The sequence below is a fragment of the Nanorana parkeri genome, unplaced genomic scaffold (assembly GCF_000935625.1).
Source record: "Nanorana parkeri isolate BGI_ZX_2015 unplaced genomic scaffold, ASM93562v1 scaffold1938, whole genome shotgun sequence".
In the NCBI taxonomy this organism is placed as follows: domain Eukaryota; kingdom Metazoa; phylum Chordata; class Amphibia; order Anura; family Dicroglossidae; genus Nanorana; species Nanorana parkeri.
The window spans coordinates 191,345-208,099 of NW_017308206.1; the positions used below are offsets into that span (position 1 = coordinate 191,345).

Genomic DNA, 16,755 nt, shown 5'->3' on the forward strand with positions numbered 1-16,755 from the left:
CCTTAATAAAAGAAATTATTTGTATGTAAAAACAATTTTGTTTTTATTATGCTTGCTAATTGTATCCTTATAGATGGCCAAAATGACAATACACGTTTAAAACGATTTAAAATCCATAAATCTTATAAAAATGTTATTGGTAACTTTAAGTATATAGTCCTTTTAATTATCAAACATTCCAAGGAGAACAATCTGTCTCTTGATATATCTCAAAAAATAAAAGTTATCATATACAACTTCAACAGCTTCTGCCAGAAGAACTAATTTGATCTAATATAAAAGTCTTAGATTCATGTTTAGTTTACCAATTTGTATTGAAGTTATAGTTTATCACGGGAGCGAGTTTGGAGCGGTGGCTACTTTACAACACACAGAGGGAGCATGGGAAACAAAGGTTGCCACCCTCCAGAAGGAATGACAGTGTCAGCATGAATTCAGAGATGTTTTCAGGATCTACAGCTGATGCACAAATAAGATTCATTTTATTAATAGTGTACTTGAATGCATTTTTAAGAGTTTAGTGTCACTTTAAGTATGAAGTGTTACGCAAAACTTTTTTTTGCAAAATGACTATAATAATACAACATTTGAAAATAAGGTATTCTTTAACCTTGGCTATCCTTTTTTGATTAATCATCATCTATCATTTAAGGCATGGAAACTTAACTTCCGGTGTAAATTTACTGTATATTAGAATAACCTGATTTGCTAAAATATTTACCAATAGCTCACACAGTTATTATGTATTATTGCAGAGACTGAAATAACAACTGCTCCAGTACCAACCTCTGTAACTAGCGTGAGTATTAGACTTCATGCGTAATTCTTCCATGTTTATGCTGGCAGCATCTTTGATCATGCTAACTGTACATTTTTGCTAAGCAGAATCCAAAGAGAGCTTGTGTGACGTACAGTATATTAACTTGTACTGTTTAACATCATTATTCGTAAGGATGCAACGATATATCGGCCGCCAAAACATATCGGCCGAAAATGGCACTTTTGGCAAAATGCAGAAAGTGCCATTTTTCTGCAGAAATAGCGGCAATACAATACAATACAATTAAAAGCATTTTATTATATGTGTTCTGTAAGTCAAAAAATACCTGTTAATCATGTAAGAAATGCAGAGCTGTCCTGTGTCCAGTGCTCACTCCCTGTGTTATCTTAGGGTGAGTATTTAGCCCTTCAGTCCTTAACTCGGGACTAAAGAATAATTAGTCTTTATTTCGTCAAAATAGGAGAGTAGGTGGGTCTGAGTACTTTAGCAAGAGAAAATGGGGCAGGGCTGACATCACTAAGTCCAAAGAAATGCTTGTGTGTTGTCAGCCCACAGCAAGATTTAGAACCTGTGTGCCTTTCTGGCAGATCAACAGGTATTTTTCTTTACTTGCAGGGTCTTTAAAAAAAGAAGAAATGGCAAAATTTGCACGTATTGCAGAGATGTACTGCATATGTTTTATCTTATTTTGCCCTGACATACACTTTAAATAGCCCAATCCCCACCCCAGCATTGCAGTAGCCCTTAAGGTCAAACCTTTTTAGACAGCCTTAGTACATATGCAAAGTATAAGCAGGTATATATATTAAGTTCAATAGGCTGATACATCTGTCACTAGACTTGGTGTAAAGCTTCTGTGGTGTCCCTACTGCACAGCAAATCCCAATAACTTCTACAAAGCCTGGAAACACTCCCTGTACAGCACTGTTGGCACTCACAAATGCAGAGTACAACAGCCATTAAGCCATTAAGCTCATTTAATATGCAATAATATTTTATTGAATTCTGGGCATATGCTTTTTTATAATCTAATGAGGTTCATGTACAGCATGTATGCAGATATACAAAGAAATTAATAGCAATTTGTTTGTGTTTTGTCCTCTGTATACTGTTTACAGAAATGCAGTGGTGTAGTTTGCCCTCCTGAACCTGAATGTTTTGTGCAAGGCTCTAGCAAGGTCTACAAAACAGGAAAAGATCCTTGCTGCCCAGAAGTTGATTGTGGTAAGTGTTGGCGAAAAGCAAACTGTTTATTTTAAGAAATGTAAAGAATGTCACTGCTGACTTCCTTCAGAACGAGTTAGGCTGTCATGTTGACTTATGACTTCATTGATTTCTGAGTTACTTAAATGGTAACAAGTATGCAGATAGGTGACCTGACTTCACTGGCAATGCACTTCTTCCAAGTCAGTGACTGACTGAAGCAAGAGACACATGTGAGAGACAAGCACTAAAGTTTTCAGGAGTTCAGGAATGGCAGCCTCCATGATCCTCTCATGACAGGTTTCCTATAAGGTGAGATTGCCATATTCTTGACTAGTGTGCTCATCCACAAAGAGTGGCAATACAGAATGAGGAAACACATTACCATGAGAAATCATTCTGCATTTTTGTAAATTCTTTTTTTAAAGTGGAAAGTGATGGAAAACACCAATAAAGCAATACTATTAAATGTCAAGTTAGCTCCAGAAGTCTCCGGAGATAATACAGATATTACAGGAACCACAATTTACATAAAGAAAATAACAAAATACACTAAACATACAAATAGGTAAATTTGTGGCAGAGCTTTGGAATCCTATGTATGCAAAAAGTGTAGCCCATCACTGTCCAAATATATGAGGAACAAGGTTTCATCAAAAACCAAAAGAAAGGGAAAGGGAGATAAAGAAAAAAAAAGAAGCTGAGAGAGAGTGAGAAAGAGAGGCAAAAGAGAAATAAAAAATGGGGGGAGGGAAAGGGATACAAGGTAGGGTAGGAAAGGGGTAAAGGGAAAGGAGAAGAGCAGAAGGGAAAATCATAAGCAACGGAAGGGGTTGGGGGGGACACAAACAGCAGACAAACCAGCTCTAGTACTTAAGGCGATAGTACTTAAGGCAATATTATGTATTATGTGTGAAGTGTTTTGTGTTGTTGAATACATTTAGTTTATTAACAGTACATATCTACTGATGAATGCAGATGTGCCTGGGGACCGTGTTCAGGATGTGTCTATCCAATTAGAGGTTGCAGATGACTGTTGTTTCTTGGACTTTATATGTGGCTCCTAAGGGAGTGAGGAATGTGATTGGCTAAGAGGGGGCAGGATATAGCTAATCATATGAAATAGCTCAGAATGGTCTTTTTTCTCCCAGAATGTGACCCATGCAGTCCGCCACCAACCTGTGGACCCAATAGCGAGCTACTCAAGACTATTGACCCAGAAACCCAGTGTTGCTTCACATACAAATGCGGTGGTGAAAATCGTAAGTCTATGTCTGATGTTTATTCACCTACATAAATAATATTTGTAAAGCATTCTTGACATATAGGTTTTTGTAGCAAGATACATGATATACATTTATCAATAAAATGGCAGTAAAATAAATTGATATAAAGCATTATTCTAAGACTAATTACTTTGCATCTCCATCACAAGATTAATGCTGAGCTGTAAGGCACATAGCAAATACTATAAATACTATGAATGTATTAAAGTGAATAATTACTTATATATTTCTTTGTTTTATTTTCCAGATCCTCCAGTAAGTATTTGAAATTTCTGGACAATGTATAGGATCGTCTATAAACATTTAAGGGTAGTTATAGGCTTTTCAACATTTTTGGGTTAAATTTCCCAAATGTTTTAAGGTAACAAAAGTGATGAAACACAGGTACCTTTTGGTGCTGGCAATTGCTTATGATAGTCTTTAGATCCATCCCTGTGTCTTTTTGGAGCCGCTTTAATCCTAAATCAATGTTATACATAGGGCCCCATTTTCTGCATAAGACTAAGCCCTCCCCCCTCCTGATGCTAAACCCCTCTCATTATCATCCAATCATGAAATGCTGACACTTCAGTGAGCAGTAGTGGTTTTGGCTTTAGAGACGTGAATGGCAAGGATCAGGCATAGTACCAGGAAGGGGTTCGGATAGATCCAGGCTTTGGCAGAAGCCACATTTCATTTAATCTGATCACATCGGAAATATTGTCTTTTTAAAATCTAATTTTCCATTTTTATTTTAAATTTTTTTTGCCCCATTCAAACTAATCATTTTGTATGATTAGATTAGACTTTATAATTATAGGATAATGGCACAAAATGGCTCTAACCACTATATGTCTGATTAGTACATTTTAATACAGGGCTTAAAACTAAATATTTAGCATCGATCTATTTACCATATGTTTAGAATTCTTTTATTTTATTTTATGGGTTTTTTGTTTTAATTAAGTGAAATGTTACAGTTAAGCTGCATGTGTCATTATAATTAATGTCAGTAGCCCTAGCAGACATAAGTGACACTCTGTAGCAGGGGTAAACACCGTCCCTCCAGCTGTACTGAAAATACAAATCTCATCTCCCTCTAGGAGTCATGCTTGTGGCTTTCAGAGTTTTGCAATGCCTAATTAGATTTGTAGTTGCACCACAGCTGGTGGGCCTGTGTTTGCCTACCCCTGCTTTATAGTCTTTTCCCCAGCAGCTATATAAAAGTTTATACAGGGAGTTAAAGGGAGGGGTGGAGGAGCTTGGCCAGCACAGACAGTAGCTAGACACTTCCAGAAAAAGAGAGGGCTATGACATGCAAGGATGGAAGTGGGGTCTGTGCTAGCACTGCATGCAATAATATGCTTGTTTGCCAAAATACATTTGTAGGGGTTCATATACACCGTCACATTTATGGCACTTTGAATAATGAAAGCCATACCATTTTCTTAAGTGGCATAGTCTACTTATATGCATTTTCCAGGGCTGCTGTCTTCTAAATAATGTATGCTGCAATTTCAAGTAAATTGAAAGTGCAACTTCCGTCCAGATGAATGATACAGTATGTAAAATGCACTACGCATTAAATTGCTATGCACTTAAAACTATCTTGGAGTGAACCTTGGTATACACCAAGATGGCGGTGCCCACATGTTTGAACGTCGCCATCTTGGTGTATACCAAGATATACCCCAAAATGGCCACCAATCGTTCAGCGTGTGACGTCACCATCATGTGATGTCATGAGCTCCGCCTCCAAGATGGTGGCAGGCATGAGCAGAACATGCCAGCGGCCAATATGGGCACCGCACGTTCTGAAAACAAATTTATGTATGCCCGGCATATAATAAATTAGTTATTTCGATTGGGACGAACCGCCGAATCAACTGATTTTCATTGATTTGTAGGTTCGTCCGAATCCGAATGCACATGTCTAGTAGGGACTGATGTGAATGTGCAACTATGTAAAGTGCTGTGAAAATGTCAGCACTATATAAATAAAAGTAGTAACATTAACAAAAGGTTCAAATCAAAAACTATTGATTGTATCAATTAATGAGTAGTCAGTTTTCATGGCAGCCCAATGTGACCAACCAGTTATTTGTTTTATAATTGTCTAAACTTTAGCAGAGTTATCAGTTGTCAGCTATGATGTGCCAGAATTGGATGGATCCATGCTTCTAACATAATATTGTTTTTTTTAATTTTCTGTGCAGGAGCCTTGCAAGAATGTTGTATGCAAATTTGTCACATGTAAAGCAGGTGAAGAAAAGGTGGAAGTGCCTTCTAATGACCCATGCTGTAAAGAGTACATATGTATTGGTGAGTTACTAAAGCTATTGGACTCATTCAAACCACACTCGCAGGACCAGACAATTGGGTGAAGATCAACGTTTATATTAAAAGCGGTCATGATTTTGATGTACAAAATGTTTAATGGTGATGGCAACATCAGCAATAAACTTTTCACTGCAAACTCACTAAAAAAGACTAGAGGCCACCACCTAAAATTGGCTTCTTTTCAGTTAGATTTTGGAACTCTCTTCCACAAGCAGTGGTATCAGCAGAGAGTATTGAATCATTAAAAATCATTTAGGCATCTTCCTCAGAGACGATAACATAAAGGGGTACGGGTACTCTTAAAAACTAGACCACACAGGGACTCAAACTGCATGTACACAAGTGCACACAAACACACGCACACAAAGGTTGGACTTGATGGACCTGTGTCTTTATTCAACCTCAAATACTATGTAAGTATATTAAAACTTGGCATATTATTTTTATTTAGTTGCTTTGGATCTGGTGATCATTTTAGCATTTGATATCATGTTTTTTTAATCATGTTCATTTTATTTGCTCAGGTTTGGGTAACGCTTACTTGGCTTACCTTGTTTTTTTCTTTTTATAAGGTACCACACCTGTTCCACCGACAACATTACCATCCACACCTGTAAGTATATGATCCAGCGTAAGAAAATGTCACAACTGACAGTGGCCCACATTAATAACAATGGCCCTCATTAAAAATGGCTAAAAGCAGCCTCTAAGTCAGTATTATCACATCTCAGCTTGCCTTAAAGAGTATCTGTCACCAGACCATTCATTTCAACAACAATATTTCCATAAGATTTTATGTGCATTTAACATATTTCGGCTGTGTCATTTACCTGCAAAAACCTTTCTTCTGCAGACATCCAACAGCCCTGAGGCTGCTGCTGGGTGCCATCATCTTGTATATGATGTCAGCAGCCCCAGCAGACTTAAGTGACACTCTGTAGCAGGGCTAAACACCGTCCCTCCAGCTGTAGTGAAAATACAAATCCCATCATGCATCTCCCTCTAGGAGTCATGCTTGTGGCTTTCAGAGTTTTGCAATGCCTAATGGGATTTGTGGTTGCACCACAGCTGGAGGGCCCGATCATGCCTACCCCTGCTCTATAGTCTTCTCTCCAGCAACTACATAAAAGTTTATACAGGGAGTTAAAGGGAGGGGTGGAGAAGCTTGGCCAGCACAGACAGTAATTAGACACTTCCAGAAAAGAGAGGGCTATGACATGCAGAGATGGAAGTGGGGTCTGTGCTAGGGAATTGAACCTTGCTGAAGTTATCTAATTTTTCAGTAAAGTTCAAAGGCACACTGCACGTGATTACAAAACTCAGGAATGCAATTAATTGATTTTTGTGTGCCTATACCTGCAATTTGTTGTGTTGCTCACATGGTCTCTTTACATGCTATTTAGCACACCTTAGGTCCTATCACAGATGAATTGAGTCAATGCCCTCTACCTGCCTAGTACTGTTTTCCTTTAAAAACACAACATATGTAAAAAGTACTAAAAAAGCTCTATAGTGCATTCAAATGCATGTAAAATTGCATATAAACATGGTAAAACTCAAATATTTTCCAGTGCACAGGTGTGATTGCACCATTATTCATTGTTGGTTCTATGATTTTACAATCCCTTAACTGGTAAAAAGGCTGTTGTTAGCTGAACATGTGCAAACAATGCAGCCAACTTGAGCACTGCATGCAATAATATGCTTGTTTGCCAAAATAAATTTGTAGGAGTTCATATACAGCGTCACATTTATGCCAATTTGAATAATACCATACCATTTTCTTAAGTGGCATAGTCTACTTATATGCATTTTCCAGGGTTGCTGTCTTCTAATTAATGTATGCTGCAATTTCAAGTAAATTCAAAGGGCACCTTCCATCCAGATGAATGATACCGTATGTAAAATGCACTACGCATTAAATTGCTATGCACTTAAAATGTTTGCATCATTTTAAAACACAAAGTCAGAATGAGTCAGTTGTCGATATAGGTACAACAACCATGACTTTATGTGTGTCTTGCAGAACATTTGTGAAAATGTAGGTTGCCCACCACCAGAGAAATGTATCAAGAAGGGTGCTGACCTACAGGAAGTTCCTTGGGGAGATCCATGCTGTCCTCTGTACAAGTGCAGTAAGTCCCATTATAATCAGACATATTGAAATGGAATCATGCCTGTTGATAGACTTCAAGATCAAGAAAGGCTATATAACCTCTGTAAGGTTTTTATTGCATTGTCTCTTTTTTAAAGGATTTCTCATACTGGCTTGGAAAGGGTTAGCAGCTCTGTTAAAATTGAACTGTCTGTATCCACGCTGAGGAAGTTTCCTCTCATTTTTAGGTTCTAACGCTTCCCCGCTGGGTTGAAAATAAATATAAAACAAACATTTGGCTGGAGTTATTGTTTAATGAAGAAGCATTTCCAAGAAATGCAGACAAGTCTTCATCACATGTTGCAATTGTTTTCTAAAATCTTAAAGCTGAACAATAGCCATTTAGAAAACTCCACGTATTTCAGCTAGACTAGAGTTTCTTTTTTCAAAACATTATCCTTATCTTTATGTTTTATTGACTTTAGTCTCTATTTAAAAATTGTCTGCCTCCAAACTATCTAGCTAAAGAATGGTGATAGAGGCACTGATCTGAGGAAGGAAATTAGAAAAACACACTGACTATGGTCTGCATGAAATACCGCTGTGAACACGAGATGGGGACATGTCGTGGCTACACTGTTCTCACTGACGGGGGCTTCTGCACCTAGTGGTCACAGACGTTTCCCTGCTGCCTTGCATGGATTATCAATAGCAGAAATTTTAATATATTGCCTTGTAATTCAAAGGTCACCAGTTTTACAACATAACACTGGATGTATATACATAACTTTACTGGAGTGGCTAGAGATCAGTTTTTTCAGAGCATCATATGTAATAAAGAATGCACATAATTATTACTTTTGTTGCCAGGTTTAAATTAATTACAATTCCATAACACATGATAAAGGTTTAATTCTGAAGCAATAAAAAGTAAATGTTTGCTAAAGGTAATACTTTTCTTTTCAGTGTGCAAGGAGACATGTGCACCTCCTCCCACTTGTAAATATGACAACCCACCAGTTCAAATTGGCGACCCTGACACCGAATGCTGTCCAGAATATACATGCTGTAAGTATCTGTAACAAAAGTGGAACTAAAGCCTAGACTTTTTTGGCTTACATTTTCAGGATTATTTACATTTTAGAATTATCTAAAGTTGATTTTTTATTTGAATTTCAGAGTGTGGAAAGATTAGAACTTTTATCAAATATCTATTACCAGCTGTTTCTTTCCTCTTGACAGCATTGTCGACAGGACAGAAAATGCAAAGAAATTTCTCCATCTGGGAGACAACAGCAATACAAACTGGATTTTAGCTGAGCAGAAGGAGGCTAGAACTTATGGGGTTTTTTATTGCTGTCTCTGCTGGAGGTTTCCCCTCACTTCCTGTGACAGCAACAATGTTATCACTAGGACAGGAAGGAATCGCTCCAGATACAAACAGCAATAGAAACCTGTAAGAGGTTCTAAACAAAACATAGCTTTGGCTGGTGCAATTAATGGATGATTTCCTGGAAACACTCACATATCCCTTGTTTGTGATCCCACTATGTGTTACTACAGAGGGGTCTGCTCCTCATACCACTTAACCTAAACCTAGCACTATTATTTTTGCAATTTTCTTGCAAAACATTCCCTTTAATTGTTTCTTGATTACTATGCCTACTGTCTAGGGCTTATTATAACAGATCCTTGTGGGCACCTTTACATGTACATGTGCATGGACATCAGACTCAGAAGCAAGTCAAATGTAATATGCTTTGTCAGAATTATTTTTACTTGTATTTAGGTTGCTTTGAATTGTCTGTCAGTTGCTTAAAGGAGTTTAGTCTAGTTGTTTCTGACTTGCTTTTGTATTCATATTGACTTTCATAGGAAAGACAAAGAAGCTCAGATGCAACCAAAAGCTTGTCTACATTACTGTACACACAATTCCTTAGGGCACTCTGATTATTATTTTTTAGAATTATAATGGTTATTATTTAGTATATAAAGAAGTCATGGACTGTACTCTAATTTTGTGTAAAACACACTTTTAATGACAAATAAATATGGTTAGAATTAAATTCTGTGGAACATTGTTTAGGCCATAGAATGAAAAAATAAGTAGCACGGGTTTTGTTCATAACATCGACATTGATCCCATCTACAGCTACCTTTTTTCAAGTTGATGGGCAACAAAAATGCTTTTCTTTGGGCAAGGTTTTAGTTTGGTAGCTGATAAATGCTGTGTCATACATGTAATCATTACTTATATATGTTTTTACAGTACCTGAACCTACACCTCCACCAATTGTCACTCGGGTAAGCAAAGAAATTGTTTAACACTATTTTCAATTTAATAAAATTCAGTTCATGTAGGGCTACACCTATTCGCCAGCATCTCTAATTCTGAACTGTATTTGTGATTTATTGTGCTTTCTTTAGAAAACTCACTTGACTATGCGGCCATATGCCCCCCTACGCTCACCTCTTTTCCAAAAGTATATGATTCTTTCATGTTAGCAGAATGGGCTTATGCTACAGACAGTCTTTATTAGTGTTGGAAAGGACAGCTTTCAAGCCAACTTTTAAGAAGTCGGTGTACTACCATTTGCATTGAGTTCATGGCCAGCTGCCATGCGCTCTACCTTTGTTTTAAGGTCATATATACTAGAGGGCAATAATAACTAGATTTTACTTACTGATTGTAACTTATATGCTCCTATAGTTAAAATACAATATATCAAGTACCTGAAAGCAAAAAAAACCTCCCCTGACACTTGGCCAATGGTTCAACGATAAAATGTATATAGAGGACTCAAATATCCCTCAAATATCACTAAGCAATTAAGGAAAACCAGGTTCTACTAGATGTGATTCAGTCATACCATAGAATAACTATCTGCTGTAGTGAATCTGAACCCTGAAAACATGCCTTGAATGTAATATTATATCAGGGCTCCAGTCACCCCTCACACCCAACCTACCCCCTCTCTACACCTTCCTTTCTCCATGTGCTTTCCCCCTGGCTCCTCACCCCCTTAAACACTCCCAGAACCACCAGCGAACCCTAACAACCTGACCTAGACATATAAAAGCTGTGTAAGTGTAATCTGTTCAAAACTCAAAAATAAATTACCTAAAACTTTAATTTTTTAAATTTACATAAATCATTTCACATGGCAGAAAAAAAGATGCACTTGATATAAATGTGTTTCCATGTTTTCTACAGGGTGAATGTGAAGGTGTCACTTGCCACATTCCTGTCTGTGGCAAGGGTGATATACTGGTGGAAATTATTTCAGATGACCCATGTTGCAGGCATTATAATTGTGGTGAGTGTTTAGTCTCAGGAAAGAAAAATTAGTTGCTCCTAGATTACATTATAGGTAACCAAAGTGGCCAGCTCTAGCAACAGTTGAAAGGGATCGTAAGGAAACATTCTAACTACCGGTATCTTTTTTTGTTGAGAATGATTTACTTTAGGAACCTTAGTTTTGTGCTTGGACTTAATTCTGCAAGTGAAGATCCCTTCATATTACTATCCTGAGGGGCCCCCAATAAATATATTTAGGTTTTTTTCTTGGAAATCCCTGGAAATCTATATATCTAGATATAAAGTATACGTTCAGTTTTAATGCTATCCAATAATACTGTTAAGTAGCCTGTGGTGAAGGAAGATGTCCATGCATTGGAACTAGATTGAAATTGGTTGTACTTGCCAGAAAAATGGTCTACATGAGCAGCATAACACGAGTTGCTATTTTTTTTTAACTAAAAAATATTCATGAATGTACCTTACATTGTAAAATACTTAAAACTTAATATTTTTGCTTTTGTTTTCCAGTGCCTCTTTCTCCTCCATCAGTAAGTTAACTAATTAAATGTTATTGTCCACATGCACTTTACAATTGTAATGCAACATTTTATACTAAACATTCATCAAAAGTTATTGTTTGTTTGTACTTTGCGTCTTTGATTTGTTCTGTAGAGCTTTCACAGTTGTTATGAATTCTATAGAATGTTTGCATTATATATAGTATGTTACTGTCACAGTGCTATTTATATGACAAGCCTTAACAAATTATTTCTTTTCATATTTTTTGTTATCCTTTGCAGCCATCACCCCCGGTACGTAACATTCTAAGATGACTTTTACTTTTAAAATGAGCTGTTGTATTTTCCTGAGAAAAGTAACTGTTTATGTGTTGACCACAATGATCAATTAACTTTTCTATCTATAGCCAAAACTTTTTTATTGTAATGGATAGGTTAGGAAAAGGTCAAAACCTCTGTTTACCTTTGCTTTCTGTGCTCTGTTGGGACGATTTCCTTTTATTTCCTGTTCCAAAGATGCAACAGAAAGTAAGAAGAAGTTTCTAAAAATTGAGGGGATTTCCTCTCTTAGACAGTTTTCTCTGACACAGGTGTTTTCATTGAAATTTTTCCCCTCACCCCTGTTCTGGTGACTTTGTAAAATTTTGATTTCTCACCACTTTTTGTCTCAGTTATAAGGGCAAATAAAGAGGGTGAAGCTATGGTGACACAGACATGGTGACCCTACCCTACTCTTTCCAAAACAAAACATTTTGCCTATACGATTACTTTAACCCCTTAAAGGAGAATTATGAGGTGAGTGATTTTCACTTACCCTCATAATCTGAGCCAACCTGTGACAATGAAACTGTCACAGGTCGGCTCAGTAGATCGGGAAGTGAGTGAACACATACCGGCGTTCGCTCACTTCTCGATCCTCTTCCGGCAGAGAGCTGTGAAAGGGGAGGGACTGGATTCCCCCCTTCCCTGTCCGATCCTCCAGCGCTGACTGGCGGAATGGGCGGGGAGGAGATGGGTACAGCTGGCTCTGCCTCTAGATAGGCAGAGCCAGCTGTCACTCATGCAGCTGGGTGGATTCAGACATAATTGTTGGGATCCGTTCCGGCTGCGGGGTCTCAGTATACCGCGAGCTGTAGCTCGCGGTATACTGAGCTTAGGGTAACGGGAGGACGCTAGTTTGTGTCCTCCTGTTACCCTTAGGAGAACTATGGGGAAAAGCCTTAACCCCATAGTTCTCCTTTAAGAACAAAGGCCTTTTTTTCATTTTTAGTTTACATGTTATAATCCACATTTTAGGCCTGGAAATTACCTAAATCCCCCAAATATGTTTTCTGAAAGCCAAGCCCCTATAGAATAAAATGGTGGCAATTGCAAATTTTCATGTTGCACAACATTAGAGCAACTTATTATCAAACAAACCCAAAAATTTAGTGAAAAATGCACTTTACTTACATTTAGTGCCCCAAAACACTATACAAAACCATTTTTTGTAAAATAAAAACAATGAGGTTACAACGAGTAAATAGATACCCAACATGCCTAGGATAAAAATTGTGTGCGTCCGTGAAACTGCGACAGAATTCAGTACCCCAAAAAGTCCATACACAACGCTTTAAAAGCCCCTACAGGTCATCACTTTAGAGATATGCATAAATATTGGCCCTGGAATTAATGCTCTCACTCTGGTGTGTGTGGCGATATCCAACATGTGTAGCACAATCATCGTTTTTGTACGTAGGGGGACTTTAAGAAATGTTTTTATTATTTTTACATTTAATTTATTTAATACTTTTAAAACAGTTTTTTTTTAACTTTCTTTTGATTGCTTTCCTTTAAATCACTTAGGGGGGCTTACAAGCCCCCAATGTTATTACGTTGGGGGCTTGTAAGCCCCCCTAAGCCCCCACGGCATATTGGACGTGACAGGTACTCTTTAAGATGATACTGGGGATCCAAAAGACCCCTAGTAACACCGTTACACTGTAAATAAGCTATTATTGCTGTGCTTCGGGACAGCTATTGAACCAGAAGTGATGCAATACGTGTTGCTCCCGGTCCCATAGAACGGGGAGGAGTTCAGTGAACGTACATTCATCGCTCTCCTCCCCAGCTTCCTGGTGACACCCGAGATGCCGTTCCCGGTGCACATAGCAGGGGCAAGGGGGGGTGGGTGCCGGAATCGCTTCTATTGTAAAGCCGGCCACCGGCTTTACAAGTATGAACAGAGTCCTGGCGGGTCTGTTTAACCCATTGAGGATTCATGACAGGATTATCCCTTCATTGGTCGTGAAGGGGTTAATAAAGAGTGTTAGCTTTTGCAAACTATATATGAGCCTCATTTAATAATAATAATAATAATTCTTATTACTATAGTTATATCCTCTGTACGTCTTAATTTTGTGCAAGGCATTGGAATTATATAAACAAAAATAGACTAATATTATAGAAATAATACATTACAATAAAGTAATAGTATCTACAACATTAATAACATACTTGTTTTTTCTTCTTTTGACAGCCTTGCTCTGATGTAATTTGCCCTAAACCAGACTGCTTGCCTGGAACTAAAGTCATTTCACAAATCAATCCAGATGATCCTTGCTGTCCCCTGTACATATGTGGTAAGAAATACACATTTTAGTAATTACTTATATGTAGCTCAAGTTTCAGAAACTTTTTCAAAATGCTCAACAGTCAACTCTGACTTTAGGGGTATATTTATACAACGATGAATGTGACATTCATTAAACTTTCACTGCAGGTATATCTTACACATGCATGTGTATTGAATTACTGTGACAGATTTACCTGAAGTAAATGTTTGATAAATGTGACATACACTGCTTTAGAAATGTTCCTCTTAATATTTAGGTGAACTAACATATCTTAAAACTCTAGTGGCCATCATATGCAAATCTAATATTTCGATTCTGGGAGGATGCACATGAATGTATTCACTGACTTCTTATCCAGTTTTGAGGTTCCTTTAGGATTTTACATGTGTTTATAATGATAATATGGATATCCCCTAGAGATATTAAGGTCAGTGGGGGTTCAGCCAATACCAAAAATGCAATAGCCCCTACCTCTCACCCCAGTTTTTTTGGGCTATAAATGATTGGGTTTAGGGCTCTAATTTTGGATTATATCTACAACACCATTGCAGTTAAAAAGTAGTAGTGCAGATTGTCTATTTAACTAAAATAACAGCCTATGATTCCAAAAAGACAAAGTTAGCCTATAGAGAACATCAGCAATGCGTATGGAGGGGTGGGAAGTGAACACCCATCTGCTTTATTATACAGGGGAATAGTTAGCAATCCGCAAAATAGGAAACATTAATATGGAATTTTGCAAAAAGGTTTTGGGTAACACTTTACACCTTAATAAAAGAAATTATTTGTATGTAAAAACAATTTTGTTTTTTTTTATGCTTGCTATTTGTATTCTTATAGATGGCCAAAATGACAATACACGTTTAAAATGATTTAAAAGACATGCATGATTAAAAACATTCAAGATGCACCATGATTTTATATAATTAACATGATTACATGATTTAATTTTTAGAAAATCCATAAATCTTATCAAAATGTTATTGGTAACCTTAAGTATATAGTCCTTAATTATCAAGCATTCCAAGGAGAACAATCTGTCTCTTGATGTATCTCAAAAAATAAAAGTTATCATATACAACTTCAAAAACTTCTGCCAGAAGAACTAATTTGATCTAATATAAAAGTCTTAGATTCATATTTAGTTTAACAATATGTATTGAAGTTATAGTCTATCATGGGATCGAGTTTGGAGTAGTGGCTACTTTACAACACGCAGAGGGACCATGGGATACAAAGGTTGCCACCCTCCAGAAGGAAGGACAGTGTCAGCATTAATTCAGAGATGATTTGAGGATCTACAGCTGAGTGATACACAAATAAGATACATTTTTATTAATAGGGTACTTGAATGCATTTTTAAGAGTTAAGTGTCACCATGGAGAACAAAAGTTGCCACACTTCAGAAGGAAGGACAGTGTCAGCATGAATTCAGAGAGGGTTTTAGGATCTACAGCTGAGTGATGCACAAATAGGCTGCATTTTTATTAAGAGTTTAGCGTCACTTTAAGTATGAAGTGTTACGCAAAACTTTTTTTTGCAAAATGACTATATTAATATAACATTTGAAAATAAGGTATCCTTTACCCTTGGCTATCTTTTTTTTATTAATCATCATCTATCATTTAAGGCATATAAACTTCACTTTCTGTGTAAATTTACTGTATATAGAATAACCTGAATTGCTGAAATATTTACCAATAGCTCACACAGTTATTATGTATTATTGCAGAGACTGAAATAACAACTGCTCCTGTACCAACCTCCGTACCTAGTGTGAGTATTAGACTTTATGCGTAATTCTTCCATGTTTATGCTGGTAGCATCTTTGATCATGCTAAGTCCGTAACTGTACATTTTTGTTAAGCAGAATATAAAGAGAGCTTGTGTGGCGTACAGTATATTAACTTGTACTGTTTAACATCATTATTCGTAAGGATGCACCCATATATCGGTCGCCGAAACATATCGGCCGAAAATGGCACTTTTGGCAAAATGCTGAAAGTGCCATTTTTCTGCAGAAATAGCGGCAATACAATACAATACAATTAAAAGCATTTTATTATATGTGTTCTGTAAGTCAAAAAATACCTGTTAATCATGTAAGAAATGCAGAGCTGTCCTGTGTCCAGTGCTCACTCCCTGTGTTATCTTAGGGTGAGTATTTAGCCTTTCAGTCCTTAACTTGGGACTAAAGAATAATTAGTCTTTATTTCCTCAAAATAGTAGAGTAGGTGGGTCTGAGTAGTTTAGCAAGAGAAAATTGGGCAGGGCTGACATCACTAAGTCCAAAAAAATGCTTGTGTGTTGTCAGCCCACAGCAAGATTTAGAACCTGTGTGCCTTTCTGGCAGATCAACAGGTATTTTTCTGTACTTGCGGGTCTTTAAAATAATAAGACATGGGGAAATTTGCACGTATTGCAGAGATGTACTGCATATTTTATAAAGTTTCTGTGGTGTCTCTACTGCACAGCAAATCCCAATAACTTCTATTAGTTACTAAGCCTGGAAACACTCCCTGTACAGCACTGTTGGCATTCACAAACGCAGAGTATAACAGCCATTAAACCATTAGGCCTTGTTCACATCGAAAGCGTGTGCGTTCCAGAGCGGTAGCTGCTGGAACGCACCGCGAT

At 37.2% G+C, this 16,755-nt stretch overlaps 1 protein-coding gene across 1 annotated transcript in view; it reads left to right on the forward strand.

Annotated features, from left to right (window-relative positions):
* The window catches only part of LOC108800150 (otogelin-like protein), a 139,486-nt gene that overhangs the window by 74,006 nt on the left and 48,725 nt on the right, over window positions 1–16,755 (forward strand). The window contains exons 39-46 of the mRNA XM_018572103.1: window positions 1,900–2,005; window positions 3,136–3,246; window positions 3,518–3,525; window positions 5,466–5,571; window positions 9,954–9,988; window positions 10,899–11,001; window positions 11,514–11,533; window positions 11,786–11,797. Coding sequence (XP_018427605.1) covers window positions 1,900–2,005; window positions 3,136–3,246; window positions 3,518–3,525; window positions 5,466–5,571; window positions 9,954–9,988; window positions 10,899–11,001; window positions 11,514–11,533; window positions 11,786–11,797 — 501 coding nt within the window. The remainder of the gene's footprint in view (window positions 1–1,899; window positions 2,006–3,135; window positions 3,247–3,517; window positions 3,526–5,465; window positions 5,572–9,953; window positions 9,989–10,898; window positions 11,002–11,513; window positions 11,534–11,785; window positions 11,798–16,755) is intronic.